Genomic DNA, 20,325 nt, shown 5'->3' on the forward strand with positions numbered 1-20,325 from the left:
GGGGACGGTGCCTGTGACGTTTCACCTCTGCCCTGCTGCATCTTTCACAGTTATTTCCTTCAGAGCAAATGCCCTGGGTTACTTCTACTTCACTCTTACTGTGCTCTGATATCAATTAATGAATAATTTCATGAATTTCAGTCGGCCCATGCTGTGTGCTGGCCCATTTTCTGCAGAGCTCTCTCTGAAGCAGCTCGCTGGATGTAACTCCCCTGAAATGGAGGCTGCTGGGCAGTGACCTAAAACTCATTTTCTGGTGCTGGGGAAGATCTCACACAGCCCATTACAAATACATAATGCAGAGGAGTAGGACCACAACAACCCTTTCATATTTATACCCTGATCTGCTGCAGCCACTTGAGCCTCTGCTTGGTTTTGGTTTCAACGTTGTTTCTTCTTTAGGTTAATTCCACTAGTCCTGTCAGCCCCAGACTGAGAAAAAAATGCCTTCCTAATTCATTATATCCTACAGATTGAAGGGAGAAGAGGCATCTCCAGTGGTTCCCTGCACAGCCCAGTGTTACAGGAGTCTCTGAGGTGTCCCCCTCCATCAGGAAGGATGCAGCAACATCAGAATTTCTTTCATACCATTTTAAATCCCTTTGCTCTGTCAGCCTGGCACCTGGTTAACCGTGGATATTTGACAGGCACGTGCTTCAGAGCCTGCCCTGGATGCCTTTTGATAGGGATTACCACAGAGAGATAATTATACTGGGAAAAAGCTTTGCACAGTTTGTTGGTTTGGCCAGGGAAACAGATGCCCAAATCTTTTCATCTCTTCCAGCCGGACTAAAAGAGAACCAACAACACAAGGATGAATCAGAAGGCAAACTGAGTGTGTATCAGCTGGTTTCAGGGCTGAATCCTTCTGTGATGTTTGGAACACTGCTCTCCAGTCAATGAAAGCAGGATTTCTGCTATCACAAGCACGCTGCAGTCACTTCTGCAGCCCATGTGACACTGGTGATATGAATGACGAACACACATCTGGCACTACGGAACAGGACTCCCATCTTGACATTCATTTGGCAGATGGCAGAGCTCCTCACACACTGTGGAAGTGTGTGATAAACTGAGATCTTGCTATTAGCCATCCAAAAAAAAAAAAAAAAATCCAAGTTTAACTGCATTAGGACAAATTGCTGAAATTAATGTGGTAGGAGTATTTGCAAGTGTTCCAAAGGCATCACACGCTTGGCTGGCTGCGAGAACAAAAGATCAGGGAGGCACAGCTTTCTGTGCTCAAGGTTATTTTCCCCCTCTGTCCTCACTTTTTAATTCCAAATTCGCTTCATTTCCAGGAAAACACCCACCCAAAAGTTCTGGATATCCTTGAAACAGTTTGGATACACTATTACTTCAAACAGAAAACCAGTTATGTCCTGCCAGCTTTTGGTACGCTCAGCACATTTCCCTGTCCATCAGTGGACAAACAGCCTGGAAATTCCTCCTTGTTTCTTCATGGCTTAATCCCACCCACATAACTTCACTCCTTCCCTTCTTCCACAGACAGCTGGAAAAATTACTCTGTAAACTGCACCTGCCATTTCTGTACCTGTGTGTCATCAATATTTATTACTCTCTTAATCAAGATCTGCTAACCAGTGGATATCATAACGTGACATATGCTCTGTAGTACACTGCATCAGTAAGGGAAAAATTATTTGCTTTCTTTGGTTTATATTTCTATTTATTGACCTTTTAATTAAATTTTGATAGCTTAATTTTTCTTTTCAAACCATCCCCAGAGTCGGAGCAGTTCTACACGGCGCAATAAATGGAGCTCCAATTCATCATTCACTTCCTTCCCAGTATAAAACCACAACCACAACTAAATAATATTTCCAGTTTATAGAGTGTCACTTGGAGTAGTTAAGAAGAAAAATGGATCCTTCCCCATTAACAGAGCCATGATTCACCCTGGACCGGAGAGGGGGAGCGTGGCTGTGGTGGGAAGTGGGAGCCTCTGAAGTCAGGGTTACACCAGGGATGGATCTGGCCCACTGTAAATGAGCACTCGCTGCCTCTTACAGAATGGTCTCCTGATTCATCACTGAGACATTTATGGCAGATTAAATGGACTAATTATGAAGCTTTTCTAGGAGATTTGTCCAATCCTGCAAGTCGCTGAGTCCTTTCAGCTCCTTCTGTGGGAGCCTGAAACGCGGAGCTCCTCAGAGCTGGCGCTCAGGACCTGGCAGAACTTGGCCCTTGTTGGGGCTCAGCTGTCTGTGGGACTGCCCCAAAATCTGCTAAAGCAGAGGCAGGGGATCCCCCTCGTTGCACTTGGGTCTTGGAAGGGGCACTGTGCAGTGGGAATGAGGGCATTGAATCCTTTGGATGTGCTGGGAGCAAGGGTCACTCAGCCTGGAGAAGAGAAGGCTTAAATGGTCACCTAACTGTGGCTTTCCAGTACCTGAGAGGAGGCTACAGGAAAGACAGAGAGAAAATAACAAGAACATGCAATAACAGGACAAGGGGGAGTGGTTTTGAACTGAAAAAGAGTAGCTTAAAGTGGATGTTAGGAATAAATTCTTCCCTGTGAGGGCGGGGAGGCCCTGGCACAGGTTGCCCGGAGAGGTTGTTAATCCCCATCCCTGTTCAAAGCCAGGCTGGATGGAGCTCTGAGCAACCTGGGCTAGTGGAGGGTGTCCCTGCCTGTGGCAGGGGGTTGGAACTGGATGATATTTAAGGTCCCTTCCAACCCAAGCCACTCTGTGATCTCTGACAGTAATTACATTTGCAATCAAACAGGAGCCTGCAACTCTACTCTCGATTTGACCTTTTCTCAGTTAATGCAATCAGAGTGAAGACCTTCCAGCACCCCTGACTGATGCTCCTTGGCCTCCTCTTCCAGTGCCTGGTCATTTTTTCCCTCAGCTCAATAATCTGCTTCATTATTCATCATTTTTTAAACAACTCCCTGCACCTTTTCTTTTCCTCGCTTCTTCTTTGCTGAGGTATCACTTTTCCCTAAGATGATTTGCCAAATCTCTTGTTCGTGTTGGGAACTGATCGGTGCAATTACTGGGCAACATTTATCTTCTGTGTGGACATTTTGCATTAGTTTCTGATTCAGAGGGTTTGAATGGCCAGCAGCTGACCTAAGTGATTTTCTGTTGCCACCCTTTACAGTGACACACACCGGCCATTTCAGGTTTTGTACCGGGCTGGATCCAACGGGAAAGGACTTCTGAGGAAACAAAACCTGTGATATGAAGCCTCTTTTAATCTCCCAAATGGCTTAAAACTGTAATTTTTTTTTTTTACACATGGAGCATAAGGGATCAAATTGGAAGCAAATACCCTCACAGAGGCAGGAATAGATAAGGCTTTAGGTGTTCAGTCTGTGTGACTCTTTCCATCAGTAGATGGACTCCCTGCTCCTCAGGGAAGAACTTGGACTCTCCATCCTTCTTCCTGACCTCCATAAAATCGCTGCAAGGACATCTGCTTATTTTTCTTGATTATCCAGGGAGAGAGAAGCAATTTATTGGAGTCCACCCCTTCATGACCTCCCTCACTATGAAAAAAAAACTCTCACGGCAACATCTCTCCCTCCTGTTTTTTACCCCCTATTTCTCACTAAAAACTCCCAAAGAATAAGGATGAAAAATCTTTGGGAATGTTTCCAGTGTCCAGGCAGGGATAAGCCAACTGAGGAGCACAACTTAGAAGATGCAGTGGCAGGAAGGCAGGTGGTTTCTGAACAGATTGTTTGATTCACCACTGACAGCAAACAGCTAAATGAGTTGCCACCTGATTTCTCCTGCTTGACAAGAAATATAATAAAAGAGCACTTCAGTGTTTAGCAGGCAATATATTGCCATCAGTGGTGATTGAACTTTATTAGAATACACCCAGTAGCACTTTTTTTCTTGTCAGAAAACCTCTATTATGCATTTAACAGGGAAGGCTGTGATTGTCAAAACCCCCTACTTTTCATCTGGGAAATGTTTTGCCATGTCTGCATCTAATGCCATAAATTTCAATCATGGCCTGCAAATCCACAATTTAAGGCAAATCTCCACCAGCTTTTATCAGTTTCTGTATATACAAGATGGGGCCATCACAATATATCGAGGAGCCCCCTTCAAACTCACCAATAGTTTTGTTTTCAGCGAGCTGTTTTTAGATTCTAAATACTCCCTTAACGTATGGGAAACGGTTATAAATAATTTTTCACCTCTAGATTGTCTCTTGGCGTTTTTCAAAAGCGTGTGGGCAGTTACTGATGCAGGTGGAAGACACTGTAACAGACTTTTTACACTGCCCAGGGACAATATAAATGTAATCCTGTTCACAAGCCTTTCAAACACAGTCAGAAACTGCTGCTCAGGGTTATAGATCCCCACCCAAAAACCCTCAGCTGTTCTGCACGTGCTTCTCAGCTTTGCTTCGGCAATATTTCATTTGACAAGCAGCTGATGTCAAACATCGTAACTCCCAGGCACAAATACATCGGCATCAGTGCTATTTTTTATTATTTTTTTTTTTACTGTTATTATTTTTGATCGTTTTTTTAATCTTTGATTTGAGCACTTCCTAAGCTCCTCTGCGTGCCAGAAGAACCAGACACGCTCTGCTGTGATTTAGATGGAATGTCATCCCACGGCAGATTCCTGCACGGTGCATGTTGGAGCAGCTCTTCAAAAACAAACGAGTTCTCCCTGCGTTGAGGAGGGAACTCACCGCCACCTTCCCAAGAGAACATCAGCACAAACCACCGTGGAGGTGCTAAAAGTGTTTTAAAAATGTGTGGCATAAATTAAGATCCACATTAATGTTGTGCCAGAAGAGAGCCCACCACTATCCTGCAGAACAGAGGCCTCTGAGAGTGGAACGAGGAGAGGAATAAACCCTGAGCTCAACTTTTTACATGTTAGTCGTGTGGAAAAGGGGAAAAGCTCGAGGGTGGGTGTTAACTGGGTGCTTTCCCGCCCTGAGATACCAAAAATCTCCAAGATCAGTGCTAAGTTCCTGGTTGAATTGGAAAATACAGTCAAGAAATGCTAATTTATTTATTATATCACATTGGATTTTGCTTGCAAAGGAACCTCAAACCTCACCTTCAACCTTCATGTTATATCCACATCTTCTCTATCTGTCCAGAACTACTACCTGCCCAGAGCAAAGCAAACCTCCACATTATATTAATCATTTAATTGTTTAAGGTCACCTCACAATTGTTTAAGGTATAGTCCACCCAGAGGTGAATTCTCAAAAGCCACTTTGGAGTTATTCTGCCTGGAAAGGCTGAAAGAATTAATTGATTTATTAATGGCAATAAGTGGGTTTGTGGAGAGAGAGGAGGAGACCTTCTAATCCCAGGGATGAATAATCAGACAACTGGCTTTACCCACAGGGAGTCTGTCCCAGCAGGAAGGCCTGGCTGGCATTTGGAGCAGGAAAAACAACGGGGAGGAAAGAGCTGACACCGCCTGAACTCTCAAGGATGAGTTTGGGGGATGGTTTTAGACATGTGGTTCAGTTTTAGGGAGGAGCAGGGACTTCCAGTCAGTGAGACTTACTGGTCCCTTCTAACCTGAGATATTTTAGGAGGGGAAGTTTGTGACTTCCTAACTTTAGGCATGAAGGTGAGAAGGAAGGTGTAGCTGAGGAGAAAAGATGTGGCAAAAGCTTTATTAGATATTTCTTTCAAAATCTCCTCCTCACAAGAGGCTGTTTCTCCCTCACTTCACTTCGTTCCCCCCATTCCCTGTCCCCCAAATTCAATCTAAATCTGAGGCCAACCCAGGGCACTTATCCTTATAAATCAAACATTCAGGAATGCTGAAGGGACATTCCACTTACCCAATTAAAGCTGCAGTTCACTTCTAGTTGTCCCCCTCCACCCAAAATCCCTGTTTGCTTACAGCACAATACACACAGTGAGGAAAAAAAACCAAAGATATTCAAGGTATCAGCATTTCAATTACCTTTGGCACAGATCTGATGTACAAACTGTCCTCAGGGCCAGTGGACTTGGAAGATGCTGGGGGAAGAGAGGCAATTCCTGTAAGGAGAATATCCAAAAGCACTGTTATTCAGGAGAGGAGCCCATGCAGGAACAGGTTTTCTGGCAGGAACTGTGACTCTCCACAGGGCTGCCATGCTGGAACATTCCATTTCATTACCACGGAAAAGACCATTAATTTGCAATAAATTAAATTAATCCTCCAAAAACAGAGTCTTCTTTGCCTGTGGCAGTAATTAGTGAGGGATCTCCCCCTCCTCATCTTCACCCACGAGCTTTTCCATCTTATTTTCTTCCCCTGTCCTGTTGATAAAGCAAACTTGGTGGCCAACCAAGGTCAACCCAGCTCCCAAATAAATATGGAAGAAGCCTATACAAGGCCTCAGTGGAATCAGTTTGTCCAAGTTCACTTAATTTCCCTTTTATTCATTGTACCTCCATTTTACAATATACCACAAGCTCCGGAAATCTTTCCTCTGTACTTATTTCTTCGTCATATATTTGTTAGAGAGAACGGGACGTGTGCCTGGCTTACAGACTCTGCACAGTAATTTTATGTCCTTAAGTGTTTGATTAAGTGTTTTGACAACAATGTGGCCATAAATGCGAGCGGTGGGTAACGACTTGGTGGAGATTTGCATTTGCTTTTGAAGAGTCTTTGTGCTCAAGGACAAGAATTTATAATGCCTTAGTCATTTATCAGTAAAATAATAGTTCACCAACTGCCTTTTTTCTTTCCTTCTCTTCTTTTTTTTTATTTCTTTTTTTTTTTTTTTTTTTTTTTTTTTTTTTTTTTTTTTTTTTTTTTTGGTGGTGGTGGTGGTAACAGTGGTGGATTTTCCTTTGTTTTCAAACACCAACTGAAAAATATTGCCCAAATTAATGGCTGCATGGAAATCCAGCCCTCCCACCTCTGGCCCCAGAAGATATTTGGAAGAACAGAGGCATTTCCCATACCAAACCCAGGACTAAATATAAATGTCCACCGCAAAGAACTTTACGTTTCCTCAATAATTTTGAAAGGCCTTACTCTAGAACATTCAGAGCGTTCTGAAGAGGTTCAGGGCAAGCACAGATCCCTCACTGAGGGTTGTGAAATGTGTGTGAAGTCTCACCATGTCATTGCTTGACATATTATCCAAAAGGCCCATGTTGAGAAGCACTTTGACAACATGTGATTCACCAGCTCAGCCTCACCTGAGCTTTGATCCGTGTCCCACAGTTCCTCTGGAAGGTATCCTGGATTTTCACTGCCATTCCTCTGCCTGCTTTCCAAATCTCCATCCTGTTTCTTCTCAGCTGAAACTTTTCTAGAAAACAACAACGATAACAAAAAAAGGTGTGTAATGAGAAATTCAATATGATAGGAGAACTCCTGGGTGGCAGAGTGCAGGGGGAAAAAGCCTTGCTTCCCAAAAAAAACAGGCGCAAAACATATCTGGGACTTCCAAGCCGGAAAAGTCCCATATAAGTATTCCCCATGGAATTCTGTTTGGAAAGTTCCCACCAGCTGCTCTATCAGAAAGCAGGAAAACGAAAACAACTGAGCAACCTTCAGACTCTGCACCAGATCACAGGTTTTGTAGGCAACGAATTTTGGTCTTTAGATGTGAATTGCAGGATATTCAGTGGCCCAGTAAATGGTCACTCAGCACAGCTCATCATTTTGCTGATCTGAGCCCGTCCCCAGTTGAAAAAACAAAGAGGGTTATCTCAAATCCCCACAGTGGGCTCCCAAGTGATTCATCTCTACACTCCAAAGTTAATCTTTCACTTTGAAATCCACTTTACCGGTGAAAGGAATTCCCTGGGTTAAATTTACACATCTCTGAGTGTGCAGAATGGTGACCTGCAGAGCTGCACAGTGAGACAACACTGCTTTTTTTCCCTCCAAACTCTTACTCGAGAAGAAAGGCCACTATTCATCTGCTCCTACCATGGACCCCTCTCCAGGATAGTCCCTTTGCCAAGGTTTCAGGTGTGGCAAGCACAGATCCACTATGAAAACCCTTAAAGCCCAACAAACTCAGTGTAGCAGTCAAATAAAAAAGCAGCTACAAAAAAAAAAATAGAAGTGTGGGAGGTATGGGAAGGTATCCAGGCAAGTTAAAAATAAATGGGGGAAATAAACCAATATATGTTTGGTCTCACCACTTCTTTGCTACTATAATGGATCAAATCTGGACAATCATCATTCTTTTTACTGCAGGTTAAAAAAACCCCAACAACTGGACCTACAAAATCTGTAAGTGGCTGTTAATAATCCTGATTTCAGTGTCACTGTTTACACATGGTAAAACTCTGCAGAGCTGTTCATACAGAGCCTCCAAGTCCAAGCTGAGCCTCGGAAAGCCTGAATTCATCCCAGTTTTGTCAGCTTCCAAAGTGCAAGCTGCACTTGGCAAAATGGTCAATTCAGCCCCACAAACTAAGAAATCCCGTGGAAGTTTACATGGCATCATAAGCATCATTTCCCTGGGAGAAAATAAGGGGTATATCCTTTCCTTTTTTTGTTCTGTATCAATAAAGTGCTCCATAAATGGAAATCTGTCAACAGACCTTCACAAAATTTTCCCCCCAGGAGGCTGTTAATGAAACCGGGGATTACTGACGTGCCAGGCTTTGGAAACTCAGGAAGGGACAGGGAGTTAAAAGCCCCCCCACATGTGGGCAGGGTATGAATTTACAGCCCTGCCTGGATATAAATAATAACACAAATAATATAAATAACCCCACTGCCACTGCTGTCACAGCCACACTGGGCCAATAAAAAGGATCTTAATGCTGGTAGCCATCAGCTAAAATTTTCCTGCTCAGTGCAATAATTTACCAGCAGCTTTGTGCCCAAGTGTGTCTGGCAACCACTTGGTGATGGGTTGATGCCCATCACTGAAGCACCTTTATTAATTTTTTTTATAGAATCATAGAATGGTTTGGGTTGGAAGGGACCTTAAAGATTATCCAGTTCCACCCCCAGCCGTGGGCAGGGACACCTTCCACCAGCCCAGGTTGCTCCAAGCCCCCTCCAACCTGGCCTTGGATGAGGGATGAGGAGTCCACAACCTCTCTGGACAACCTCTGCCAGGGTCTCAATATCAATAATTTGATATTATTTCCTAATATCAAACCTAAACCTACCCTCTCACCCCTCTCTTCTGCCAGCTCACCCACCCTTCAAAGAGCCGGGCAGACGGTGCGATTTCCCTGCCCATCCATCTATCCATCTACATCCATCCATCCATCATCCCGAGGAGCTCCTCCTCTGCCGTCCCCACGCGAGTATTTGGGCTGGCAGTGACATCCTGTGGCGGCAGTGGAAAATATCGCCCGCCGGGCTCTGCTGGCCAGCCCGGAGCACCGGGAGATCCTGCCCTTCCCGGCACATCCACCTCCCAGGAATTCGCTCTGCCCAGAGTCCAGTTAACAGGAAAAGTTCTCCCCCAAAACCCCCCACTATTCATCTGACTCACCTGATTTCACTTTGATACGTAGATGCTGAGAAAGAAAAACAAATAAATAAATTAATTAAGGAACGTTTTTAAAACGCCAGAAATTAAAACGTAAACTGTAAGTTCTCTTAGAGCGTTCCCCTGTGTTGCGGCTCCCACAGGAGCGTCTCTCTCCCCCCCATTTACACAATTTACAGCCCTGTAGAACAGCTCACACAGGAACTGGAATTAGGCACGCAGCACTGAAGATATTCCTCAACAAAGAACCTCAGCCCAGGAACTGCAAGCCTTTTAAAGTGAATGTACTCCCCCAGAAACCAAGCCCTCTCGTAGTTAACCTGAAGGGCTGGCGCTGATTGCTGTGGAGTCAATTTAGGAGGGGAAAAGGAAAGTGAAATTAAGGAGCATCTTAAGGTCAATTTTAGGAGCGTTTTAAGTGCATTTTTAAGCAGGTCAAGGTTAAGAGCAGGGTCTGCCTGCTCACAGCTCTGCTCGCAGGACTTTGCACAGCACACAACGTGGGGGTTTATATCTGGCCAAAGATCCTTTTCAATGGACGGACCGACTGCAAAGCTGAACTCACCTCTCCTCTTCAGGCAGCAGCGAACAACCACCACAATGACAGTGGTCAGAAGGACAACGCCAAGAAATGAAAGCACAACTGCAAGCACAATAACCCAGGAGTTGCTGTCGTCGTCACTGTAATTTTCTGTCAAATTAAATGGAGAAACGTTGTCCAATCAAAGCCCCAAAACACCCTTTTCCAGAATATTTACCTTCTCTCTGAGATGCTTGTTGATTATTAACAGGGAGCCTATGTTTTCCAAATGACAGACAAATGACACACTTATGGGTGCTGCCCAAGAATTTAAAATATTTCCAAATCCGAATTCTTTAGTGCAGTTGTAACTTTTCCCACCGCTACTTCTCCTGTAATCTTCCAACCTAACTTTATTTCTGGGCCTCCCAGCATCCTTTGGAGACATTTGGGGTTAAGATTCAATTTAGATGTCTCTACTGCAGATATTAAACGTCTTTGCCCAGCTGCTCTCGTCAGTGGAGAGAAAAATGAGTATTTTGGGTTGCAATTTATTTGAGTAAATGTATGTGTGTCCCTTTTGATATGCTGAAATGCTCTGAAAGTGTCCACTTCTCCCCACAGAACGCAGCAAGAGTTTTAGCTGGCCACTACAGTTGGTGATTTCTAGTCTGGGGATATAATTTTCAATCAGTTCTGCCTTGGGATTTCTCTCAGTGATTTCAACAAGCGTTTGATTTCAGGAGATGCTTGGTAGGGAATCTGTCACCCACTTAAAGAGCAGCAAAGAGCGAAACCTGAAGAGAATATGAAGCTACTCATCCACCTTCTCTACCAGCATTATCCCAATTAACTTATTCCTTTGCTTTTGCTGGAATCTCTGGGGTTAAATGAGGTGATTTAAGGGATAACTCAGTGTCTTGCTGGAATCAGCTCTCTTGCTGAGACCAAACAGGGCTCCCGTGGGTGGGAAAATAGAATCAGAGAAAAATAGAATCAGGATGGTTTGGGGTGGAAGGGAACTTGAAAAGATCAAGTTCCACCTCCCACTATCCCAGGTTGCTCAGAGTCCCATCCAGCCTGGCCTTGGACACTCCCGTATTTCTCACATAGACTGATTCAGAAGGAAGATAAATCAGTTCTGATTGTCACTTTGGTTTGACCACAGATTCCAGAAGCACCTCTATCCAAGCCATTCACCCTTTGGAAAGCAGCCCCAAAATAACTTGGACAGATCTTTGGAAACAAGCTCCCAGTTCAAGTTCCAGGTGTGAGGCACCCCCAAACTTGGCACAGCCCATTCTATCCCACGTGTTTATGGTTGTGTTTCCCTCGTTAGAGGTCCCAATTAATGATTCCAGGGCCACCCTCAGCTGACAGCCTCTGGAAAAGGCACCACGGGCTGCAGAGTCCGGGCTGTGCCATGTGGGAACAAAGTTTACCTATGGCAGGGAATAAACTAAATCCTTTCTATCCACATATTTGCCTGGGTGTGTGTTTGGAATCTGGAGGTTTCACACTTCAAAAATACAGGACCACAACCTCCTGCAAAGCTTGAACCTCTGCTAGGAGTCTGCATTCTCCAAAGCTCAGGTCACTGTGATTAAGCAATTTGTTCCAGTCTTCCCTAATCCCAGTGCTCAATCAGCATGTTTTGGATTTCTTCTGTTCGAAAAAACAAGCACTTAGCAACCCTGAAACCAGTGGTAAACCCTGTAGGCTGTCATCAGTTTGTGATTAAAACCGGTGATCAACTTGTTCATAATATTTTCATCTGGAAGTACTGCAACAGATACCCACACTGCACTGGATTTTATTCCACCAAGCATGCCATGAGGATTTCAAGATGATTAAAATACCCCACTGTGAGCAAAGTAACTCTGGAGGAGGAGTGACTGACATAAAAATGCATCACCTTGTAGGGCAAGACTGACCCAGGAAGGTGGGACATTCCCTGCCCAGGAACTGTCTGGCTGAAGAGGGTTCAGATTTTTTTGGTATCTCTTGTACTGCTTGGGAGGAACATGGAGGAATTCAATCCCTCAGGCTTTGAAGTGAAGGGGGAAATCGATATTGCAGGAGTTTTTGGGAGGATTTCTCAGGTGTTTGAAGTTTTCCCAGCAACAGGTAGCTTAGGCTGAGCCTGTATATGAAAAGCCAGACAAGCTCTGAGATTTTAAGTGTGATATATATATATATTTATACACATTATATATCATTCTCTGTCATAAATGCCATGCTTTTATTTCATTCTAATCATTTAAAGGCTTCATATTCTCCTCCCCTCACAAATGCTGAGTGGCTGCTGCTGCTGCTGCACAGTGGCATTTCCAAAGAGAAATGAATGATGGTCCTACAGAGTCACCAATAATACACTGATAGTGCTCTGTGACATCTGTTTTTCTCCTCTTCTGATTTACAGTGAGTAGCTATGGAAACTACTAAGGGTGGAGCCATCACTACCTCACAAATCAGCAGGCAGGGGGATTTATTAATTTCCTCAGGATGCTCCTGTTCTGCTCAGTCAGTAATTAAGATCAATGCGACTACAGAAATTCCTATTAAGAAGGTGTAAAAATGACCTTTTCCAGCTGCATTTCCAAGCAAGTTCTCCTGAAAAAGATAACAATGACCCACACTGGAAATGACAGGCACAGTCACTCAGCCTCCTGGGGTGTTTATGTGTCAGAATGTCCACACCAGAACCCCCGTGGATCCACAGGGAGGGTGTCTTTGCATGTGCCACGTTCCCCCCGCCCTGCAGAAGCAGCAGCAGTTCCTCGAGAGAAGCTGTCAGCACGACTGCACCCTCAGCAAAAATGTTTGGAGTTATCAAAGGTCTTGCTGGCTGTTCTTGAGAGATTTGCATGGCATCCAACCTTAAATCTCCTTGAGCACTTTAAGGCACTGCCCAAAAAATTCCACGTGTTGCTGCAGGACGTTTTTTTTTACCTTTCTCTGAGATTTGGAAGAGGCCATGCCAGGAAGAGGAAAAGCAGATCCAACGGTTCTTTGATCTAAGGAGTCTTTGGGATAAGGTCCATGGATATTCCCCATCCCTGGGAGTGTCCAAGGCCAGGCTGGATGGGGCTCTGAGCAACCTGCTCTAGTGGGAGGTGTCCCTGCCCATGGCAGGGGGTTGGGATGAGATAATTTCTGTGCACTGCTCCTATGTTTTAAATTTGCCCCTGAAGTGCAAGGAAAGAACTATTTAAGATCTAAATTCATTAGATGTTTTCCTGGTCAAGGAGCAAAGTCTGGTTTTCCAGTGAATCCACAGGAATCGGTGGCAGATGTACAGCTTTGTCTGCCTCGCTCAGTCCTGCACTGTGGGCTTTGTGGTTCACTACACTTGTACCAGTGCATTTAACCCTCCCTGCACGTCACATTTTGACTACTGGCTCTTAATTCCACCCCCTCTGCACATCCCATTTTGCAAACAAAAGAACTTTTCACAAGATTAAACAAAGCAGAACAAAACACCCAGCTCTGAGCACAGGCAAAGTACAACAAACACTCTCTTACCTGCAGTGGAGCTGTCAAAAATAAGAGTCACAGTTGCATTCTGAGGTTCAGGGAGTGCTTCTATGTCAGCTAAACAAGTCAGAACCTCAGTGGCTGTTGGAGTCACAGTCAGGGTGCTCAGGACATTGTGGAGGCCATCAGATCCTTGGCTTTGCTGGTTGACATAACTCGACTTGTCAATGAAAGAGTCATTTGTCATCCAGGTAATGTCTGGAGCTGGAGCCCATCCTAAGGCCTCACAAACAATTTCAACTGTTTTGTTCTCTTTTACTGTTAAGGTGCTATTTTTGATGAGTAAAGATCCATTAACTGTGGGGGAGGGAAAAGATGTTTTGTTGCTTCAGAATGTTTTGCTGCATTGCTTTCCTGCTGGAAGCTTTAAATCTTATCTCGCTACCCAGAAATAGCTATGGCTTGAGATATGGAGTGGGAAACAATCACTATTACCACAGATATACCACATTCATGGTAGAAACATGCAGATATTGCAACTGCATGGACATATTGTTCATTATATCTAAAGAACAAGCCTCAGCTTTCAGTGCCTTTCCAATAAAAAGCAGGAAATTGCATTTTTTAGCCACCCTGACTTAATTCCAGCTGAAAGGCAACCTAATGAAATGACAGTGTTTCCCTCTGAAGATTTAAATACGCTCAGGTCACATCAGGAAAGGTTTATGGGTGGGTTGATGGGATGTTATCACTGCACCAAGCACCTCTTTGACAAACAGGTAGTGCCTGGTGGTCAAATCCTGCTTTCCTGGCTGAGGTCCGACAAGGAATAAGAGATGTAACAGGGAAAAACAGGGGCAGTGATCACCTTTGTCACTGGTGGTCTGAACGTGATTCTCAAACCTGCTTTGGCAGTAAAATTAAGGTGAGGGGGACAGGAGGCAAAGGGGGTGATTTGAGCAATTCTTCAGAGGATTCCTTGGAGTGCAGTATCATAAAATACCTTCCTGCTGGTGGCCATACACACCTTGGACAGAGAGAAAGGCAAAGTTGTTCTCGCTGGGTTGCTGGATGCTGCACTCGATCTTCCCGGAGTCGCTCGTCTGGACGTTGTGGATGATGAGCTCCGAGGTGAACTCGTCCCCACTGGTGTAATTCTGGGAGGTGAAGCGGTCTGTGGTTTCCACGGATCCCTGGGAGCTGATGACAGTGAGGACAGGATTGCCATTGGACAGCCAGATGAGGATTCTCCATCCTGCAGACACGGTGCAGTTAAACCTGGCCTGGGAGCCAGCAAGGACTGTGGCATTAGCAGGGCCTTTTGTGATAGAGTAACAACAGCCAAGACCTGAAAGGAATTAAAAACCAGCCTGTAAATACACGTCAGACACCACCAAAGCTAGTTACATAGCTTAAAAAACCTTAACCAGCTCAGAGATGGAGATGTGCAACCTAATCTTTCAGCTCCAGTTTAGATGGAGTGGGTTACTTTAAAGACGCATTTCATCTTTTGTCTCTCCTCCTCCCTCTCCAAAATCACCTTTCTCTCTTCAGTAGCTCACTGACCACCATTTTACTGAAAGAGAAGGTTGCACTTTTGAATAGGCAGATAAATGAGTTCTCCAGACTTTGAATAATTAAAGGGGTATGTAACTGGTCCCCTTTCCATACCTTGGATTGCCATTGATTTTTTTGAGTCACACATAAATTACCCACCTCCTCAGGCTTCCTGGTAACCAGAGTTGCTGTAACTCCCCAGTTTTAATTCCCCAAAAGGCAGAATGAGTTTTGGCTCCTGCTTTTCAGAGCTGAAGGCTCCCTTCTAACGAAGGCATTTTGTTTTCCTTTCCTCCTCAGCGAGCCCAGGGCCCCCCACTGCCCTCAGAGGAGCGGAGGTGCAGCTGCTTCCCAGGCAGATGGAGGATTCCCTGTGTGTGGGAAGGCAGAAGCACCTGCTCCTGCTGAGCAGAAAGCGAGGGAGGGAGGGAGGATGAAGGCTGACACCTTCTTTTTTTCAAAGCAGCAGCTGCGCCTTCAACCCCTGAAGTGCAACTTGGAGTCTCTCTCCGAGGATGGACATTCCACGAGCTCCTTGCAGTCCTCGCCAGGGAGCTCCACCTTTTCCTCACTTCCTGGGAAACATTCCTGCTGAGGGCACAGCAGGACTGCCAGTGGTACCCTAATGATTCCATCTGTGCTCAGCATAACAACAGCAATTAGATATCACTGCCCACGGCAGTCTAATTAGAACCCCGTGCCTGCAAATTCGGCCTGGGAATAACTGCTCCATTATTGTCCAGGGGAAAGGAAGTCTGGGATGGTCATTCCTCCCCTTCCTAAGAGTGTTCAGGACAATCAAGTGGTTTTGAAAGGCTTTGCTCACCCCAGGTTTTGCACACTTTGGGTAGTTTATTCATTAGTGGATCAACTATAAATTACTGAAAAAAAAATTTGATTCAATAAATTAGTAGGGGGAGAACGTGATGTATTGTTTCACACAACAGAGATGTTTGAGAGTTGTATAAATGGAAGCAGAGCCCAATCCCAGGTGTGACACTGCAACCAGCACCCTGGGCATGGGGTCTGTCACCTCATTGTTCCAGAGCCCAGACAATTTTATAATTCCCAGCCCACATTTAACCCAGTCAAAGTACATCTCACCGGTGTATATCTAATCAGATTTGTGCCAAGAATTGTTCTTTAACATAAATAGCTCCTCTCTTTCCTCCCACCCACTGCATGTGTTTGCAGACCTCTTTGTTTTGCAGGGCTGTACAAACCCAGCTCCCCCCTGGTTCTTTGTGTGGTTGGCTCTGAGTTCTCTCATGTTTACAAAAAAAACCCTTTCCAACATTTTTCCACCTTCTTGGGTTACGTTACCTCTGCCTTGCACCTCGGTCTCCAAAGGGTATCTGTGAGTGAGCGACAAAACATTGAATGAAAAGCAAACTTTACCTAAACTGATAGTTAATAAAGGCAGATAAGATACAGTAAAAAGTGTTTCTGACCAACTCAAATGGGTTCACTTTTTTTTCCAGCAGCATTTATTCAAAGCTTCCCTCAGACTTGTAAAGTTGAACTGAAATGCCTGAAGACATGAGACAGCTTGAAGGTGAACTTGAAGCAACCCAATCCATGAAAACCTTGCTTTGCAAACAATCGACCCAACACAAGGTGCCTAAAAGCCATTTCCTCTCTTTTCTGAATTCACTTCCTGAATTTTAGGGATCAGACATTCAGGAATCAACCCACATGCCTGTGAATGGAACCATTTACAGAGCTCTGGGTTTCCCGGTGAACGTGCACTGATGAAGTTCGTTCCATCTGCCCTATAATGTGTCCCTCTTCCCTGATATTCAACATCCAGCTGCCGTGATTTATATTCATCCCTCACATTACCAGGGTTGAGACACTCTCCTGGGCTCAAACAACCCCTATAATGTCTGTAACACAGTCATGTGTTGAGTTTGTTCAATTTTTTTTTGTTTGAAGCCTCCCTGGCTGGAAGACTTCAGCTTACCACGATGACAGACACAGACACGAGCACACCTCCTTTGGGGGAACACCAAAATGCATTTGGCTGCCCCTGAAGCAGGAGCTGCAGCACTTCCCCACCCTGCTCCTCTTAATGCAAACTGATCCCTGTGCATTTGGAATTAATTTCCATGCCTGTGCAAACACTCTGCTTTTCAAAGGAGCCGTGATTTGCTATGGCTCTGAACAAATGATGTGGCTTTCAGGACAGTGCTGGCTGTTAATTAATCATTTGCCATGAGATCACGCCTGTGAGTTCCATTCTAGCCTCGAAATTTACCCCTAAACAGGAACAATCAGTGACCATTGGCTCTAAAAACACATGGTTAATATTGCCTTTGTTTCCTTCAGACATTCAGGACAGCATGGGCAGGTAGGTAGGAGTTATTCCTGCATATATACGTAATATAATTATTTTTTATTAGTCCACAGATGTTGTAGGATCTACATCTTCTTCCTCCAGCCACATCTGTTGGAGCAATAGATGATTGCTGTCCACTATGAAACAGATCCATACCCTGCATGGGGATCCTATGGGAGGCAGAAGGACTGAGGAGTGGGACACAGCTCAGCTTTATTCCATTTAGATCCCAATGAAGCCCCAGCATGGCCAACAAAGGAGTTTCACGAGCCTTCTCCACCTGCTCCCCAAACATTTGCACTGATTTTACCTTTGCCTCTTTATCTCCTCGCTTTTATTGTTTATCCTGCACCAGCACGGGGAGCCCTGAACCAACAGAGTGTTCCACTGTCCAAGCCACACACAGACCCTGATAAAGTGCCTTGTGGGAGGTCAGAGAGGACATTCATGACAGAAATGGGATCTGAACCCAATTCCCAGTGCCTCCAGCCAGGGCTGGGAGTCCTTTCGCTGGGCCGTGCCTCTTGCACCAAGGAGAGCGTTTCAGTGCTGGTTTCACCGACACTCAGCTTTAAAAACGCCCTGCAGATGGTTGCTTTTAAACAAATTAAGGCCTGGGGCTTGATTTTCATCGCACTTTACAGCAATTACACGTTCAGCTCCTCACAGCTGTTTCAGCATCTGCTTCCCCACTCACACACATGACCAGTCAGACATCCCACCCAGCCCAACGCCACCCCTGCAGCAGGGGGATGTCAGGCTGCCTGCAGGGTCATCCCAGGCTTTTGAAGACCAAAAGGTGAGTGAGGACACCTTCTGTGAGGTGGAGAGAGAGCACTGGTGAGGATCTGCTCAGATTAAGCATTTACAGTGTCCCAGTTGCTCAGCCCTCCCTGACAGCACACGGAGTAAACACCAGCCCCTTTAGGAGCTCTTTGTTCCCTCATCTGTCACACAGATTCACTGTCACATCACTGCAGGTTTTGGAGAAACGAAAATGCATCTTGTTCCCTCGTTTGCCGAAGGAACAGCCCTTGCCCATCATCAGCGATGTTTTCTCTTCCACGCTTGAACTGCCTCCAAAGGACCCCTTTTTCATGCTGAAGTTTTCAACAACAAGGCCATTGAGATGTGGTGGCACCTTCTCCTCCTTCCCTCCTCTCCCCTGCCCACTCTGCCTTCCCTCTTTTGTAGGTGACCTATTTGGATGCAGCACAGTGAAGGACAGGATGGGCTTATCCTTTTGCCAGAATGATTCCCTTTTTTTTTTTCTTTTTTTTTTCAGCCTCATTATCGTATTTCAAAATAATCTCCCCCTTTATACCCATACTGCCCTTCCACTGCCTTTTATCCTTCAGTTTTTGTGTCCGGTTTCTCTCTTCCTCCCTTCCCTCTCTGCTATTTCTGTTTGAGTTTCTACATTTTTTTCCTTCTAGAGAATTTTAAATTCCTTCTCCTTTTCACTTTTTCTTCTTGCTCCCCCCACCTGCCTCACTGCTGGCCCACTGCTCCAGCAGCAGCTCTGTTAAATAAAATAAATAACTAAATAAATAAACAGCCCAAGTTTATTCCAAAACCCAACAGCCCTGCAGCTGAGCTTTTTTCGAAAACCAAAGTAGGTTAGAGATTGTCAAAGCCTGCAGAGAAGGACCAGCTTGTTCACTTATGTTAACAAGATTTTTAAATGCTTACAGGATGTTTCTGTCAAGTAATACCAGACTAGTGACACTCAGCAACGCAGATTTCCACCCACCTGCACACAAACCTCTCCACGGCCCCCAGGAATGTCTTCCCCTCCCTCCTCTTACTCACTGTTTGACAGCTGTCCCCGTTACGACTTCCCAGTGTGTCCAAAAATAAGAGATCCAGGGACTTCCTGAGCCAAGAATGGAATCTGCACCCTGTGATATTTGTTTCTAGGGGTTTTTTTTTCAGCCTGTTTGTAACTTGGTGTCCACAATGTCCACTGACCATGAGCCAGGTTGGATGGGGCTCGGAGCAACCTGGGATAGTGGAAGGTGTCCCTGCCTGTGGCAGGGGGTGGAACAAGAGGATCTTTAAGGTCCCTTCCAACCCAAAAACCATCCTATTATTCCATGATTCCATACTTTTGACACCTCTGCCTCACTTTATGCATTTCTCAGATTCTATATGTCCTTTTGGAAATGAAAGGGGTGACAAAATATCCAGTATCCAGGATACAAACTTTCTGTGCACTCACGTAATCCCAGATTTCTATCTACCCTCCTGAAGACACTAAACAGTGAATTTTGCTTCTCTTTTACAGCAATTTACTCCCCTTCCAGTATATCCACTCTTTTCCCCAGCTGGACATCTCAGTTCAGTGATGCTTTGCATTGAGTGCTTCCTGTGCCTTTATTACTTCCTCGGCATCGTGACATTTTCTGGCAAATCTTCCCAGTCCCTTTTTGGATTTGGCTGCCCTAAGTAACTCTGCACCACTTGCAACGTCTGCCACCTCACACTTCACTCCTCTTCACCAGGTTGTTTAGGAGCTTGTTGAAGACCACACACCCCTGTGCAATTCCACTGGGAACAGCACTCTGTTTATAAAACTCACTGTTTATTCCCGCATTGTGTTTCCTTTCACCAATTATTGAGCCAAGGCAATACTTTCCCTCTCATCCCACTGCTCCTGTCAGAGCCTGTTAAAACCCCAGGTAGACTATAATTAAAAAAAAAAAAAAATCAGCTTTGTCTTTATTATCCAAGGAGCCACTTTATATTTCCTTTGCCTTTAAAGCTCTGCACCAAGACACTTTTAATCTGAACCCACTTGGAAACTCAGGCATGTGAAATGTGACTTGGTGGTGAAGCAGCAGCATGATGATTTGCACATATTTCTGGAAGCAAAACCAGCTGCTGCTACTGAGTTTTCAACAGATGCCTCCTCCAAAGTAGAAAAATAAAAAATAAAAAATAAAAATAAAATAAATAAATAAAAATAAAAATAAAAAAATAAAAATAA

General features: G+C 44.8%; 1 protein-coding gene across 1 annotated transcript in view; it reads right to left on the minus strand.

Moving 5' to 3' along the window:
* Positions 1–20,325, minus strand: part of IGSF5 (immunoglobulin superfamily member 5) — a 26,860-nt gene that overhangs the window by 3,436 nt on the left and 3,099 nt on the right. The window contains exons 3-8 of the mRNA XM_027909156.1: positions 14,469–14,789; positions 13,490–13,798; positions 10,010–10,135; positions 9,448–9,472; positions 7,175–7,287; positions 5,940–6,016 (exon numbers count right to left, since the gene is read on the minus strand). Coding sequence (XP_027764957.1) covers positions 5,940–6,016; positions 7,175–7,287; positions 9,448–9,472; positions 10,010–10,135; positions 13,490–13,798; positions 14,469–14,789 — 971 coding nt within the window. The remainder of the gene's footprint in view (positions 1–5,939; positions 6,017–7,174; positions 7,288–9,447; positions 9,473–10,009; positions 10,136–13,489; positions 13,799–14,468; positions 14,790–20,325) is intronic.

This window comes from Empidonax traillii, unplaced genomic scaffold (assembly GCF_003031625.1).
Source record: "Empidonax traillii isolate 1590-97213 ecotype Southwest subspecies unplaced genomic scaffold, ASM303162v1 scaffold1966:size76252, whole genome shotgun sequence".
NCBI lineage: Eukaryota > Metazoa > Chordata > Aves > Passeriformes > Tyrannidae > Empidonax > Empidonax traillii.